The sequence below is a fragment of the Notothenia rossii genome (genome assembly GCF_949606895.1).
Source record: "Notothenia rossii genome assembly, chromosome: 11".
Classification (NCBI taxonomy): Eukaryota; Metazoa; Chordata; class Actinopteri; order Perciformes; family Nototheniidae; genus Notothenia; species Notothenia rossii.
The window spans coordinates 23,948,497-23,966,336 of NC_136910.1; the positions used below are offsets into that span (position 1 = coordinate 23,948,497).

The 17,840-nt window shown below is 39.6% G+C and overlaps 1 protein-coding gene across 6 annotated transcripts in view; it reads right to left on the minus strand.

Moving 5' to 3' along the window:
- The window catches only part of rbfox3a (RNA binding fox-1 homolog 3a), an 836,552-nt gene that overhangs the window by 337,192 nt on the left and 481,520 nt on the right, over window positions 1-17,840 (minus strand). For all 6 annotated transcript variants that reach the window (XM_079660085.1, XM_079660089.1, XM_079660084.1 and 3 more), the window contains exon 4: window positions 6,902-6,964. In XM_079660085.1, the coding sequence (XP_079516211.1) occupies window positions 6,902-6,923 (22 nt within the window). In that variant the 5' untranslated portion in view covers window positions 6,924-6,964. The remainder of the gene's footprint in view (window positions 1-6,901; window positions 6,965-17,840) is intronic.

The following is a 17,840-nucleotide window of genomic DNA, read 5'->3' on the forward strand; positions in this document are numbered from 1 at the left end:
TGCATACAGGTCGAGTGTGTGTCAGTGCATAATGAAGGGAGAAACCTAACGCTCGTAAGACTGCATGCTGTCAAATTAATGATGATTTGATTTTATGCATTTATGTGTGTTTACTATTGACATATCTTACTTTTGGAAAATAAGGAACATTTTGTATTAAAATGGCAAAATAAGTTTTAAAAAACCTGTAACATAGAGAGGTTACAGGAGGAAAAATGTTCTTTACTTTCGACATTTTAAAATCCTAAAATAACAAATAAATGTTGAAAGAAAGCACCACTAATACAACCAGAGGAACTGATTTGTTGGCATGTTTTAAACATTCAAGCACGTAATGTATTGTGGTGCTAAAGATACAAAAACATATGTTACCAACATACAGGAGCTGCTGTATTGAAACGTTTTTAACTATTTAGGCTGAGGTCAAATGACACTTAATACGAAATAAAATAAAACTTTGCAGCTCTTGTAGAAAATGTGATCTATTTGTGGTGCTAAGGATTAAAAAATAAACATAAATACATGTTACAAACAAACAGTAATTGCAGTATTGGCACGTTCAAATTCAAGCTAAAGTCGAATGAGAACAAAAGACAAAAGAAATTATGCAAGCTTTGCAGAGAATAGATAATGTTTTTGGTGCTAAGGATTACAATAAAAGCAACACACATACATATTTAAAACACGTTTGTGACGGCACGTTTTTAACGTTTTAAAGTGAGGTCAACTGAGAATTGAATTTAAAAAAATGATGTAACTGAGAATGTAATGTCCATTGTATCGGTTTAACCCATTGCAAAAAGAGAATATTGTTTATTTTTTCCCCAAGATTGTTCTACATTGTAGATCTAACCAACAGAAAAAGACTCTAAGCTGCAAAAATCCAAACAGGTAGTGCAGTCATTCGCTCATCACTACAAGAAATAACAAGGATTCACTGCTCTGAAATGTTTCAACGCAGCATTTTCCAACAGTTTTGCAACTGCACCCCTCTTCAACGTGTGTGAGTGCGGTGCAATGAAAAAGACAAAGAACAGAAAATGTAATATCTGGTACCACCTGCTGGTCAGAGCCAGAGGAGATGAAACAGCATCCTCAGACTGCCATCTATTATTCTTGCTGCAAACTCAGAAGCAAAGCGTTCACAAAGATAAGAGCTGAAAAACACCACTGAGCTCTCTGACTGTGCCGAGGCAGGGTCCTCCAGCCTGTTATAGCCAGTAAAACAACATGAATATTCAATGTGAAGCGCCCGTCTTCTCCGGATGGCCCGGAGGACTCGCTGGCTGATTGTGATCCATGGTAGCTGACAATCGGCCCATTGCAGAGGGCCATAACCCGGTGCTTGTGTGCTGATGACAGTGTGAAGCGGAGGCCTCAAACGGAGCAGTAATTGGACATTACTCCTGCGGAGAGAGGCTAAAAGCATCTCCGCCTTTCTTTGTGCTGACATCCCTCTTTTACTCTCGTCACACTCTTCTCCATTTCCCTTCGCTCTGGCCGGCGCTCCTTTAATTGTAATGGCCTTTCTGGGAGTGTTAAAAGCAGCTCAGAGACACTGGACATCACTTTAACACATACAAAGAGGACCTCCATCATTTGCACTCCTGAGCTCCCTCTGTCCGTGTGTTTGTGTCACCGTGAAAGCCCATAAATCCACACACTTTGTGTCTATGGGGCCTTTTCACCCCTTTGAGCCGATGAATATTTCACATCCGTGACTGAACGGAAGATATTTGTCGTTACAATCACTCTTATGTATCTCTGCGTGTGTTGTTTAAATCATCATCACAGAGATATTTCTCCTTTAGCTCCACATGCTAGTGTTTATCTTTGTTAATAATGTAAGGCTGGCTTTAACAGTGCCACGGTTGCTTTGTGCTATCACCATTAAGGCCAAGCTTACATTTTTAATGAGGAGGGAACACATTTAAAAACTACAGCTTCACTAACATTAACAAATGACTTTGGGGGTCGGATTCCAACAATCAGAGCGGATCAATCAGCCCGGAGCAATCAGTGTCCAAGGTACAGTTTGGATTAGTTTGTGGTCCTGAGATCAGTCGATACTCATTGTGCTGAATGTCTCTGTCTTGTCTTTGTGTTTTCTTTTACTAGTATATACTGTCCCATCTGCTTCTGACTGATGGCAAACATGTGACTAATGTGAAATAAAGTGCAAGAGAGATTAATTTCCTAACTAGAGGAACAATAAGAGCTTCCATTAACCTCAGGGCAGAAGAAGATCCTCAACTTAATTGTATTATTTTGAGAGGACAAGTTTCATTAAGCTTTACAGGGTGCTACAGAAGTACCCTTAGGAGATGGTGATGGAGATACATGCAGACGATGGAAAGGTTAGCAGTCGGGTCGATGTCAAGTGAGTATCGGATAAAGTGTTAGTGAATATTAAACAATACACCACATATTGTTGGAATAGAGGTGCCCTACCAAAGACATGAGTGCCAGGTATGTGTAGGGTTGCAAAGGGGTGGAAAATGTCCTGAACGTTTCCATGGGAAGTTAAGCTGGGGAATTTTGGAAATATTCGATGCAAAATTAAACAAAAAACACAACAGATTTTCTTTTTTTTTTTAATAATAATTTTTGATTAGAACAGAGCAAGTTTAGTTTAGTTTATTGAACAATTATTTGTTTCATTGAAGAACGAAAACAGGAATGTTGAGTTAAATGTTACTCATCCCCCCCAACCCCACTCATTAAAAAATGAACAAAAATGCACCCCCCATCCAAAAGTCCCATTCAAAATGTTAAATGAAAAGAGCTCTTCTCCCTCCAAGCAGTCCCATTAAACATGCAACAAGCAATCCTATGCATGTTTTAGTAAGTTATTGTCACCGTCTGTATTTGTGGAAATATGTACAAATAAGGATACAAGTATTTACACTTTCCTGGATCAGAATATAGATCCCACATACAGTATCATACCCCTTTTGCCACTGGCACCATGTCACCAACACACATCTAATGAAGGAGCTTCAAAGGAGCCACAACTCTCTCCAACAATGATCCTCGCACAACTTTTCAATTAGCTGCCATGTCAGTGTGATTGAGATGCTGAGCCGTGATTGGGCCTGGAGGCCTGTTGACGAACACTGATAGAGGCTAAACCATGCCAGGCTGTAATTGATATTATGAACAGGGGGGAGGAACTGTGTGAGTGTGTGTGTGTGTGTGTGTATCACATTGTATGTGCATTACAAATTCATGTCACTTTGCTCATACGTTGATTGAACTGATTTCTGCTATGAAATACGTGCTGTACGCGGGTTCCTCTAAGATGTTCAGATCATAGTCTCTTTGGATAATATTTACTAACATATAAGCCAAATATATGAGCTTTCGTCCATCATTTGGAAGGTGGGTGGTTCGATTCCTAGCCCCTCCAATCAACATGTGTCGATTGAGCGATTTTCTCTTTGTAGGACGCAGAGCCTAGCAGTGAAATCAGCTAGTTCAGTTACATGTCTACGGCTACATTCCCTAGTAGCGTGTGCCCCTTTAAAAAATTTTTTAAATACAGTTTAAATAATTTGATCTTTGAGCGCAGCGCCAACTTGTAAAGCACTTTGAGGGGTTGCAAAAATGGTCAAGTGTCAAATAATGCACCCCATTTCCCATTTATGTATAAAATGAACTGTACAGTAATCCTCATTCCTTTGTTCTGTGTCGAATGTTGTGGTAAAGCAAAGATGTGTACCACAGTATGTACTGGATCCATACAGTGGACCCAGAGGTGTATCACAGTGGAGCGCTGCAGCAGAACCACATGGACTGTGTATATTTCCACATATCTAAGCTGGTTGTGATTGATCTTTCTTCCCGCTATTAGATTGCTATTGATGTGCCAGTAGGACAGATGGCCACACCTACAGCCAGGGTCACGCTTCAGAACCTCAAATTTAATCGAAATAATAATACATTTTTTATGATCAGGCTGCATGGAGGTTTGGAAGCGAGCGCTGAGTTGCAGGGAGAGTGCAGGGCAACATTAGGACTGAGCGTTTACAGCCAGCATTTACGAGCCTGCACTAAAACACACCATGCACACAGTGGGAACTGGAGAACATAACGGCAAAACACTTTGACTTCAAGATGCAAAAGCTAGCCCACAAGTTCATCAAACACAAGCTTTGTCTTGGCAAGATAACATCTCAACGGTTTAGTGTCCCTAACCCTAACCCTAGCTGTCTGCTTTCAAATTGTCTTTGCATGATTAGCTAGTCCCCTTACATTTTCTTTATATACAATGTAATTTAATAATAAGGTCTACACATACAAGGATTTTACTTTGGAGTGAATTTTTTTAAACTTAAACACAATATAAAAAAGAAAACTAAGATAAAACTGTTCCTAAAGAGGCCCTATTATGCTTTTGGGATTTGTCCCTTTCCTGTAGTGATATATAGTTTTTGGTGCATGTAAATGGTCTGCAAAGGTTCAAATCTCTGTGTTTCCTCCAGAGGGAGTTTCTCTCTCACACACTCCCTGCCTGAAACGTCTCCATTCGCCTCCTTTGTTTACTTCCGTAAAGTGACATCACTATGTTACACTCACGCTTCTATTGGCTAGCGCTCCAACACATTTGATGTGATGGGCTAAGGGTTGGCACATCTCAAAGTAGTTGAGTGATTGGTCAAACGATGACTGGCCAGCTAACCAATCAGAGCAGACTGGGCTCTGGTTTCAGACAGAGGGTGAAAAGAGGTGCTGCAACACAGGTAGTATGTGAAAAATAAAGAGCTTTTTGAACACTAGAGCATTGAGACATGTCACAGTAGAGACACTACATTCCAAAATTAACTTGAAAATGAGCAGAACAGGGCCTCTTTAAATGTATTTTAAAATGTAAAAAATTGCAAAGAAATGTTCCAAGAAATGTAAATATACAAAAATGTAATAATAATAATAAAAATAATAATATGACATATACTATGAGAATCAGAAAATGTGCAATATATCAACATGTGAAGTGGCAGAGAGGTACAGTAAAAATCCTATTCCATGGTAGTGTGAGGAAGCACGTACATTCAATATGACCAGCTGTAAATCATATTTCATCGATACTAGCTCTAAATAATAGATAGCAGCCTTTTAACTTGGGATGTTTTCACCTCAACAGACCTAATAATTCATTATCACAGAGGAAGAGGTTGAGAGGAAGGAGTAAGAGAGACAACATGAGAAAAAAGATACATAGATAGATAGAGAGAGAGATAGATAGATAGATGGATGGATAGATAGATAGAGATAGAGAGATAGATAGATAGATAGATACATAGATAGATAGATAGATAGATAAATAGAGAGATAGATAGACAGAGAGAGATAAATAGATAGATAGATAGATAGAGAGGGAGATATAGATAGATAGAAAGAGAGAGATATATAGATAGATAGATAGACAGATAGATGGATAGATAGAGAGAGAGAGAGAGAGAGAGATAGATAGACAGATAGATGGATAGATAGATGGATAGATAGATAGAGAGGTAGATAGATAGATAGAGAGGTAGGTAGATAGATAGATAAATAGAGAAAGAGATATATAGATAGATAGATAGATAGATAGATAGATAGAGAGAGAGGTAAATAGACAGAGAGAGAGAGATAGATAGAGAGAGAGATATAGATAGATAGAAATATATGTATATATATAGATAGATAGATAGATAGATGGATAGAGAGAGATAGATAGATAGAGAAATAGATAGATAGAAAGAGAGAGAGATATATATAGATAGATAGATAGATAGATAGATAGAGAGGTAGATAGATAGATAGATAGAGAGGTAAATAGATAGAGAGAGAGATATAGATAGATAGAAAGAGAGAGAGAGATATAGATGGATAGATAGATAGATAGAGAGAGATATATAGATAGATAGATAGAAAGAGAGAGATATATAGGTAGATAGACAGATAGATGGATATATATATATATATATATATAGAGAGAGAGAGAGATAGATAGACAGATAGATGGATAGATGGATAGATAGATGGAGAGGTAGATAGGTAGATAGATAGATAGATAGATAGATAGAGAGGTAGATAGATAGATAGATAGAGAGAGAGAGAGATATATAGGTAGATAGAAAGAGAGAGATAGATAGATAGATAGATAGATAGAGAGAGAGATATATAGATAGATAGAAAGAGAGAGATATATATATAGATAGATAGAGAGAGAGAGAGAGAGAGAGAGAGAAAGAAAAAAGAGAGAGAGAGAGAGATGGATAGATAGATAGAAAGAGAGATATATATATATAGATAGATAGAGAGAGAGAGAGAGAGAGAGAGAGAAAGAAAAAAGAGAGAGAGAGAGAGATGGATAGATAGAGTGTGCAGCAGCGCGGTATAGGCAGGCAGAATTAAAGAGGCTTTTTTGTGGCGTTTAATATCCATTCATTGGCTGGACTGCTGACACAGTGAGAGCACAGCGCTCAGGATTTATAGCCACTTCTAATGGGCATGCCCAGAACCAAAGCACTGCAGTCAGCACATTCTCCCTCTGTGCACACACTCACACAGACAGCCCGCTGAACACACACACACACACACACACACACACGCACACGTACACGCACACGCACACGCACACGCACACGCACACCTGGGAAGCTGTGCTCTCGATGTCTGAGGAAGTGTATCAGTAAACCCGAGGAATGTGAGAGCGTGCAGATGTCTTGTGTTTGTATGCAGCAAAATGAGAGGGGCACACACACACACACACACACACACACACACACACACACACACACACACACACACACACACACACACACACACACACACACACACACACACACACACACACACACACACACACACACACACACACACACACACACACACACACACACACACACACACTGACCTGCCCAGCTGGGGGTCTCCATGTACAGCCAACTTGTTGGAGAGAAGGGACTTTCGTGCTGCCCTGTTGGACAAGCAGAGAACAAAGAGGAAGAGGTTAGCCATCAAACACATACTTTAACACACTTTAACACACGCACGCACACACACACACACACACACACACACACACACACACACACACACACACACACACACACACACACACACACACACACACACACACACACACACACACACACACACACACACACACACACACACACACACACACACACACACACACACACCCCCACCACACACACACACACACACACACACACACACACACACACACACACACACACACACACACACACACACACACACACACACACACACACACACACACACACACACACACACACACACACACACACACACACACACACACACAGGCTGTTGGAAACACAACACACAGGGAGAGATGAGAGAGATTCACAAGTTAAAAGGTCTGATGTTTGACACCACCGCTGATTCATGTGAATGAAATCACCATCAGATAGAGAACACAGTTCACTATGTGTGTGCTGCAGTAGTACTTATTTAAAGGCGTTGTATTGTCAAAAACTCAAAGATATGTTTACAATAATAATTGTTAATATAACAAAGACACATAGTAAGCTGTAAATGCTTGCAATTTTGCCAAACAAACAATGCCTTCATTTAAAAAAACAATGCCTTCATTAAAAAACAAATATCCTGACATGTTCTACAAGGGCTGGACCATAATGTTTCAAATGACCACCTGGCAGATGCAACAATTCTATAAATCAAATCTAAAAACCTTAAAATAATTATATAGCTGGAGCCAAATAAAAAAACAAAGGCTGATTAAACGTGGTTTATACTTAAGAACATTTTAGAAGATCAAAATGTTTGCATTTTGCTTTCATTAAAAGAAAGTCTAATTCTTGCCAAAATAACCATTCTAGAGGAATAAAATAAATGTTAAGTAAAGGGTAAATGGACTGTACTTATATAGCGCTTTATCCAGTCTTTAAGACCCCTCAAAGCGCTTTACATACTACATGTCATTCACCCATTCACACCCATTCATACAGAGCAGTGTACCTTACTCTAGAACCTAACATTATCACATATTCACACACACCGTTGGCCATGCCATCGGGAGCAACTCAGGGTTAAGTATCTTGCCCAAAGATACATCAACATGTTGACTGCATGGGCTGGGATCGAACCCACAACCTTCTGGTTGAAAGACGACCACACTCCCTCACAGCCACAGTTGCCCTAAGTGAAGGATATCTTAGTCTCAATCAGTAATGTGTTATTTCATGTTTTGTCTTCTCACTTAGGTCACAAGACAAATCCTGAGACTGCTGAGCGTCATGATTGCTGCGGGTGGAGAACAGGCCTCATTGCTTAAAATCAAGTACATTAAAGGATATTATCAACATTTAAAAAAATATCTGTAATCATTCAAGTCATGTGTTTTTTTGTTGTCGTCTGGATTGAAATTCAAGCGGTCTTGCCTCTGATCATTTTTGATGGCACATTCAGAATGACAGTGGCACGTGTTATTAAAGGGAAACCATATCATAGCCTCACTCCACTTACAGGGGTTGCCACTCATATTATATGAAATCACACACACAAACATCACACATAACCATGGACAAAATTGACTCATTATCTAATATACACCCAATGTTTTAATGTTAAGACTAACTAGTCACTCCAGGTGTGGTTTAATGGGTACTTTGTGAATACTTTTTTTTTCTGTAAGATCATAATATTTTTAATAACAGCTTCATAAATATTTGCTGAGGACCACATTTGTATATCTTTATTTTTGTGTCTACTAATGCAGAAAATTAAGTTATCTAAAGTAAAAGTCTGTTTTTGGATGCAAGGCTCAAGGGAGATTTACAAGAAATAGTCCTACAGTTGTATTCCTTAGACACAGAATTGCATTATGGGTTAATTCAGCAAATAATAGCAAAAAGTTAATTAGCTGTCAGCTATGGCAAGCCATTTGAGTATTTATTCCATATCCTTGATATCAGACGGCAGCAGATCTTAAAATCAGGATAACGATAGACCTATATGATAAACAACCTCTCCATATTTTGCCCTAGACTAATATTTACGGAAGTCACGGCGATCTCTCAAAGCTGTGATCCGAAGAGGGTTACTTCCTCTTTCTATCCATCAATAATGTCACTCTGTTATCACAGTGCTATTCTAATCCAAGCACCTTTCAAATTGCAGCTTAATAAAATGTTTTAAAGAGGATCTATATTCCTGTCAGCAGTCCGAAGGCAACTTTCTAATTTGAACAAGGTCTTCAATTTTCTTACCTACTTTGATATACAGTCACATGATCATAATTACAAAAATACTTTTGTTTTATATTTTTGTAAATATGGTCATACGACTGTATTTTAAAACACAGTGTATTTAACCTCTTAAAGAAACTATTTGGGCCGGGTGGCGCTCTATAGCTTAGGGCTAATAGGACACCACGATGCATTCTTTCCCCTCCTCCTCATTAGCATGCTGTGCGACTAGTGTGACTAATGCACATTTGTGACCCACTAGTACTACTAGTGAACATTTTAAGCCTCACTAGTTCACTAGTTGAATTTAAATGTATCTCACTAGTTAACTAGTAACGGACAAAGGGTTCACTAGTTAACGTGTAGACATTTTGAGCCCAACTAGTTAACTAGTAAGGTCAAACGAGGCGTCAACTAGTTAACTAGTGAACCTTTTGCCTTTACTAGTTAATTATTGAGTGATTCTGGGTGCTACTACTAAACTAGTGCAGAAAAAGGTATGCCACTAGTTAACTAGTTCTGCTTCTTTTTTGTACCTAGTTAACATGTCAGAGATTTTGAAGCGCACTAGTTAACTTTTAAGACTTTTAGCGTCACTAGTACGGTCTCAGGGTCACTAGTTAATACAAAATATTAATATTAATAAGTTGGGACTTTGGTGCTAGTAGTGCTGCTCCTGGCGTCATTAGTAAGGCTTATGTGCTAACTAGTCTGACAAAAGTGCCACTAGTTGCTGAAAAAGAGTGACTAGTGTAATATTTGATTTAACTAGTAAAGCAGAGTGCCAAACTAGTGTGACCTTAAATCAAAGAGCCAACTAGTGTAGGCAGCTGCAGTCTGATATCAAGGATATGGAATACATAATCAAATGGCTTGCCATATCCCTCGTTCTCAGAGCAATTGAAGACATATGAACATATCATTTACAAAATATAGACAAAATGTCCACGGCAGATGCATTGACCCTCCTTACACACACATGCAAGAACACACACAGATATAATGCTTCTGGTTGGCAGTACAGACATTCAGTACATTCACTACATCACCAAATATTAAAACTCATGTTGCTCTCATTTGTGCATTCCACAGAAAAGAAAAATTGCAAACATACACAATTTACTTAATGTAAATATTGCAGATATCAGTAAATGTGGATTGAAGCTGGCCCCCCACTGTGGCATATATTATTTTTTATTATTCACCGTTCATCAATCCCCAGAGAGGGGCTTTTTTATTATTCATGGGACGTGATAAATAAAATCTATAAAAACACTGTATGTGTATTCTTTTGTTTATAGGTGATGGTGGTGGCAAGATGGTAGCGGTATGTTATAGATGTTCTTAATATATATGGTAACCCTGTTTCACCCTAGAACTGTCCCTACATTTGAAATGTAGAAACGGAGGTTGCTCTGGTGGTGATCTTGTACTTAGGAATAAATGTTCAGCAACCCTAACCCTGGATATGTACGGGGCCGACAGGTGCAAACGAGTTACAATGACCAAAAACATTTTGATAAGGAGAACATGCTTCAGCTTGAAACTCACAAATGTGCCAAAACACATGCAAATTAAGATATATTTTTAAAAACTTGAAGAAACATGTGCAGCGTTAACTAAAAGTGCTTCATACACAAAATGCTGCAAACACAAAAAAGTGACGCACACAGCTAGTGGAGCCTCGCAGATGGGGGTGCTGCAGCCCCCTCAGCACCCCCCTTTCCCGCGTCCATGGTGCTCAGGCTGAGTTAAAGCTGAGTTTCGTGATGTCTCGCTGTCTCGCAGACCCCACGCAGCAACCAGGAAACGACACCAGTAATAGAGCTCACACTGTCCGCTCCTCATAGCAGCGAGCCGCGCAACGTCCCGCCAACACGGCACCCAGACCCCACGCAGCATTCTCATCTGTTTGTCATTGCTGGTGTCATTTTCTGGTTGCTAACGCCATTGTAACACATAATCACTGATGTTCCGCTGTAACGGTGGTGGATTCATCAGAACAGAGTGGGCGAGCTGACCAATTAGAGCACACTGGGCTCACAGGGAGGGGGACAGGGGACAAGGGCTCCAACAAGCCGTTTAGGACAGTGGTTCCCAACCTTTTTTCCCAAGAGCCCCCCAAATGACTGCTGTTGGAAGTTGCGCCCCCCCCCACACACACACACAAGGGGTGGGGGCGCAACAGCGGTAATTAAAGTTGAAAAGTCTCAAAAATGCTACAACTACTGTCACAAACTGGATGAATGTGAAATATTTTGTTAAAGGAGGATGAAAGCGTAATTAAGGAGCACTATTGGAGTGACTTTGATGGTTATTGGACTCAGGTTGGGAACCACTGGTGTAGGACAGAGAGTGAATACACGTACTATACAGAGATGCTGTATGAGAAACCAATAGTGGAAAATTGCACAATGTAAATATGTTCTAGTAGACCTCACAATGGAATGATGATCACTAGAAATTGCCATGACATGGGACCTTTAACTTATTTTATTTACTTGAAATATTTGTATTCTATTTTTCATCCTTTATTAATTGTATTCTAAAATAGAGCAACTGACAGGAAACCCCAGTTTCCCCCAGGATAAATACAGTATTGTGGTTGATGATTGTGATGATACCAGCGGCCTGTAGTGGTCTCACAGTAGTTATCACAGTGTCTGCTCGGTGTGAAAAGCTCATCCGTCATCTGAGTAATTAAAAGCTCCTCCTCACTGCCACCTCTAATGAATCACAGGAGGATAAATAACAGGTGAGTAATATAGTGTGGATGGAGTTAACTGCAGTCATTCTTACACAGGAAGTGATGTCCAGGGTTGGGAGGGTAAAAATATTCTGTTACAAATATTTCCTATCATTAAAAATGTTAACCTTATCTAAGTAACACAATAAAAAAGTAACCTGAATACTTTTCACTAATTGGATTACCTTAATACACACATGCTGTGTTAGTGCATAAACTATAAGCAAACTGTATTTTTGTTAAACCAGGTCTCCACCTACTGTATTAAAAAAAAGAAATATATATATATATATGATATATACTGTATATAGAAAGAAAAATACAGGGAGCGTAAATTCAAACCAAAAAGAAAATGCAGGCAGCACGCATATCTATTTCAAATACTGACTACAAATGAGTATAATTTACAAAAGGAAATAAATACAGAAAAGATAATTACAACAATTATATTTTTACTTAGACAATCAGTGGGAAGCAAGTTAAATAATGTATTATTAAATAATCTATCATTATGCAGTCAGATGTTGGATAATGACATATCAACAGCTGAAAGGCACATCTTATTTCCTTTTTAATTGTGATTCTGATTTGAACAACAAATCGATGGCGAAATTTGAACCCCGTGAAAACATTTGTTATCTATTTAGATTATTTAAGGGCCATCAATGCCTTTATTGAAGAGACAGAGTTCAAAGGGCAAATTGTCCAGGGCCGGATTGGACCTTGGTTGGGTCCACATTTGGACTGAGCCCCAGTGTTTGGGTTTCCAACTCAACCAAGAGAGCTATACTGCAGCCCTGATAACACATTTGTTATGTAACTGTTGGAGAATTACCATGATTACCAGTTACCTTTTTATGTATCCAAGTATCCTGGTTGCATGTATTCCATTACTCCCCAAGTCACAGCTTCGCCGATTTTCTGATCAACTACTTTGAAATAGTATATGGGCTCAAAGTAAATGTTTTCTTTGAAAAAAATGTAATGAATCTGCGGTGTGTGTTTTTGGTATCCGTCGCTTGTCAGAGCTGAGCCCCTTGACTAGGGGCCCCTGGCAGGTGACTGGGCCTGATTCCATTAAGCAGCCAGTCATTTGGCCCATCCTTAATCAAATCAACTTTAATACCTCCAATCAAATTATAGCAGCCTCCTGTGTCCCATCCCACTGAGCCAGAGAATAAGAGATGGAGGGAAGGAGGCAGAGAGGAATGAGGAGGGAAGAGAGAAGGGAAAATGGGATGTTGTAGAGAGGGGTGGTAAATGGGTGGTCACCACATGTATGAACAATTATCAAATGATGAGTGAATGGGCGGTGGGGAAATGGTGAGATACACAGAATAAGAGATAAGAAAAGGTGTAGAAAATGAGGAGGGGTTAAGGAGATGAAAAAGAGGTAGAAGAGAGGGAGGAGGAACAGAAGTGGGGAGAGAAATTCACAGATGAGAAAGAATGAAGCAGTTTGAAGCGGCAGTTGGTGTGTGTGTGTGTGTGTGTGTGTGTGTGTGTGTGTGTGTGTGTGTGTGTGTGTGTGTGTGTGTGTGTGTGTGTGTGTGTGTGTGTGTGTGTGTGTGTGTGTGTCGGGGTGTATTTGTGTGTGTGTGTGTGTGTGTGTGTGTGTTTTCTAAAGGGGAAAGAGGAGAGTAACTACAGCCAAAGAGGAAATTGATCCTGCTTTCCAGGAAAGTGGACCAAGGAGTAAAGAAATTACCTCCTCTCCTCACTGCCATTTGTACTGGCTGTGTTTGTGTGTGAGACTCGTTTTAAACTGCTATTAAACATACATGTCGCTCATTTCTAATACGACAGATGTCATGCATTCTGTTTGGTTATGAATGCTGCACTGTAAGGAACTTGTCATTTTGTTGGTGACACGTAAAACACGGGTACTTCAGATACAAGGTTTCTGTTCATTAAACAAGTAATACATGATCAATACTCATTTATCATATGTGCAATGTATTTATCTTGTTTGATATCTTTCCTGGACGCACTTTTTAATATGAATACTTAAAATGTGCATGTGTATGATGTATTTATGCATTCTATGTATTAAATATGTTGTTTTAGAAGTTGGACTATTACAGTAAACTTATTCAGTGTATTTTTTGTTATGTATAGATACTCTATAAATATATTTCTATTTCTACTGTTGGTATGTATATATTGACAGTTTATGTTTATTTTACCATATTTAATTATATGTTTAACTCGTGTGCGATGCTCCTGTTACACAAAAATGTCTCTGATATGGGTAGATGATGATTTGGCCAGAGGTTGATTCCAGAAAAAGATCTCTGCAGTGCACTGATAGATGACAGATTACATGTTCATAAAACGTTGTTAATGGAACATGTAAAGCACTCATTTTTCTCGTAATAAAAGGACTAAATTCAATTGTCCTGAAAACTGGCTTTGCTTCAGGACACATATTTAACTGAAGCATTTATAACTAAAACAGGACATGCATCTTCAGCAGTAAATGTTTTAGGTGTGGATGTTATGGTTCACCTGTGACTGACTCTGATAGTGGTTGAGTCTAAAACAATGTAGAAAGGGATATTTTTATTGAAAATAAGCTGCATGTACATCGTTCCCATGTAATCAACCTGTGTAATCAGCATAACATTTAAATCACACATTAACAAACCTTTACCTTGTAAAAAATTGAAAATGTAGGATTTACTCACTGTCCTTGTAGTGTGCATTAATGAGTCCTAATCCCAGAAATTAGTGAGCATGTTAGCACATCAGGGCTCCCTTGTCTCAAAGTCAATGTATTTTGGAATGAGTTTTTGGTTAGATTCACGCAATAAGGTCTGATGTTAACACAAGCTCGACATAAAATATGACATAATATCAGTCAGTAAATACCCCACTTTGAAAAAACGGCATTGGCTAACGAGTTGCTAAATTAGACTGTTGAACGTCATAACCCCAAACATTAGCCACTTTTAGCTTAGCAGTGGCGACATGAAGTCATGTGACCGTCAAAGAGCAGTGCAGGAACGAGTTATAACACCTGGAAATTAGTTCAGTATTTTATCAGGGCTCCCTTGTCTCAAACTCAATGTTCTTTTGAATTTGTTTTTAGTTAGAATCCCATAATAACGTCTGTTATATACACAAACTTAGGAGTTTATCACGTTTTGTTCTAAGAGAAAATATCTTGGTGAATACCTGAGGCCTCTAAAAGTCTTAAAATGTTTTAAACTACTAAATGTCATCAACTTGGACATTAGCTGCCTTTAGCTTGGCAGAGGTGACGTCAAGTCATGTGACTGTCCTAGAGCGGTGCATTAATGAGTCCTCAACCCAGAATGAGTTAGAATTGTGGCCCTTCTGGGCTCCCACTTCTAAAAGTCATTGTTCTTTTGAATTTGTTTTCGGTTGGATTCCCGTTATAAGGTTTGTTCTATAACAACAGCAAAAAAAGGTCAACAAACATCTGTGACTTTTACGGGTCTTAAAAACGGCATATAAATGAGACTACTAAACGTCATCATGCAAAACATTAGCTGACTTTAGCTTAGGGGTGGTTGAAGTTAAGTCCTAGAATTCAGCATCTTAAAATCCCCCCATGTCAAACCTCATACCCACTCCTCTATTTACTACCATCGCAACAAAGTATATGCAACAGTCCTGCCAGCAGGGGTTGGTGAACAATGGCCCTGCAGATCCTCCTGTTGGGTCGAGATGAATGGTTGCAGTACCCAGACGTATCTCAGCACCACCTTTGCTAAACCACATGTAGCAAATGTTAATGAGGTCTCCCAAATGCCAGCGCACAATGGAGATAGTCCTGTTAAACACATGGTCACTGATGGAAAAGAGAAATGCGGCAAAGAGACTATCAGCAGCACTAACTGAAGAACAAAGACGTAGGTAAAGTAAAGAGGACAAAACCGGAAGATGCAAGCATTCAGGGTGTATGGGCAATATGAGGAGCAGAAAAAAAGGTAGAAAAAGAAAGGGCAAGACATAGGACTATATACCGATCGTAAAAGAAAAAATGTCAATGAAGGAAACATGTGAAAAAAAGAGCAAGCATGTGCATCATGTATTGGAGATACGGTAGAAAGCCTAATAAAACCCAGAAAAAACGTGGAGGGAGATTGCTGAAGGGAAGGACGTAAAAATGAGAAACGACTAACTGTAAAGTCTCCAAAATAACGCAGAAAAACACAAACACACCGCCACAAACAACAAAACCATGCATAAATTACCACAAAGAGCACAATGCTTTATTTCCATTGTTGTTGATTTAAGAAAATGTAGGAAGCTGTAAAAAAGTGGAAAGGATGTAAAGCCTTTGTTCTGGGATGAAGGAAGGAGGTAATTTTCTTTTCTTTTTCAGGGATGGATAGTTGTAATGTTGAACGGTGCATCGCTGTTTGCTTTGTGGTTTGGAAAGAAGAACCGCTGTGAACAATCCTTAATGGTTGGGTGGTTGGTGGTGGGCATGAAGCTTCTTTTTGGGTAATGGGAAGTGCTGAGCTGAAAGGATGTCAGCTGTTAATGTTTGAAACCCAGCTTCCTCACCAGCAGTAATCTCTTAGATTTAATCTTGTTTAATTGGGAGCTTCTTCCCTCAGAGTAATGGGCCTTTTTAGTTTCAGATGTGTACATGCTGCCGGATGATGCTGGATCCCTATCTGACACTTTTTTTCTCTCCTCTGAATATTTTATAGACACCATAATGCTGCTATTTGTTAATTCTGCATTGCCGCAATCCTTGTTTACCTTAGACGGCAGCACTTTACTCGATTCCGCTAATATTCCGGAGGCACTCTTCCCAACATGGTGTAAATGAGTCCTCTTGCTGATCAAGGTATATCCATGTGGTTTACCAGATGGCAAATTAGACTAGACTGCAGAGCCACAATGAGGAATCAGGGGCTTGTCCCTTACTTAAGTGACATTTGATGAGACGAGGTGCGGTTAGAACCTTGGGATGTCATTGTACTTGTTCTCCATAGTGAGGGCACTAAAGGGGAGGGAATTAAAGATGCCACTGAGTTGCAAGAGCACAATGGCAAACTTTATACACCATCTATTTCCCACCACTTATTCAGAGTCAGGTCATGGAGGAAGCGGTTTTATCAGAGAGGCCGAAACCTCATCTTTCCCTGGCCGTATCAACTCTAACTCGGGGTTTCCAAGGTGTTCCCAGGTGCAGCATGGAGATATAAGCCCTCCACCTGGTCCTGGGTCCGCCCCTTATTTGTCTCCTTTTAACGTGAAGGAGCAACGGCTTTACTCCGAGTCCCTTCCAATGACTGAACTTCTTAACTTGTCCCTTAAGGCCCGGACACACCAAGCTGACACCAAACAACTGACACAGACGGACCCCTCGTCTCAGCGTTTTGGCCATGTGTCGCACTGGAACACACCGCAAAGACTTCAGCCGACGGCCAAGAAGCACGTACGAACTGCGCATGCGTGAGTGGCAATAACTCTCCTTCCCAGCAGGCGGCGGTAGTGTGTATTCATCATTCAAAAGAGGCAACAACCAGAATACAGACTGCGTTATATACAGGGGTACACATAACTTTTTTGCCCTGGTTCTCAAAGGAGCACCTGGAGATGTTGCTTGGTGCGCATCCTTAAAATGAAATAAACCGGACATTTAAAAAATTAAACCTAAATGGCTCGCGAATTATACTTTGGCGGCCGTTAATATACCTGGGCTGGCCCGCCCAAGTTAAGTCTATGTGTGGGAAACCCTGCTATCTTACCAGTTCTTATGCAACTCGCAAATACTGTATCTCTCTCTCTTTTCTCTCTCTTCTCTCTCTCTTCTCTCTCTCTCTCTCTCTCTCTCTCTCACCTTTTTTCCAATGATCCGGTGCTTT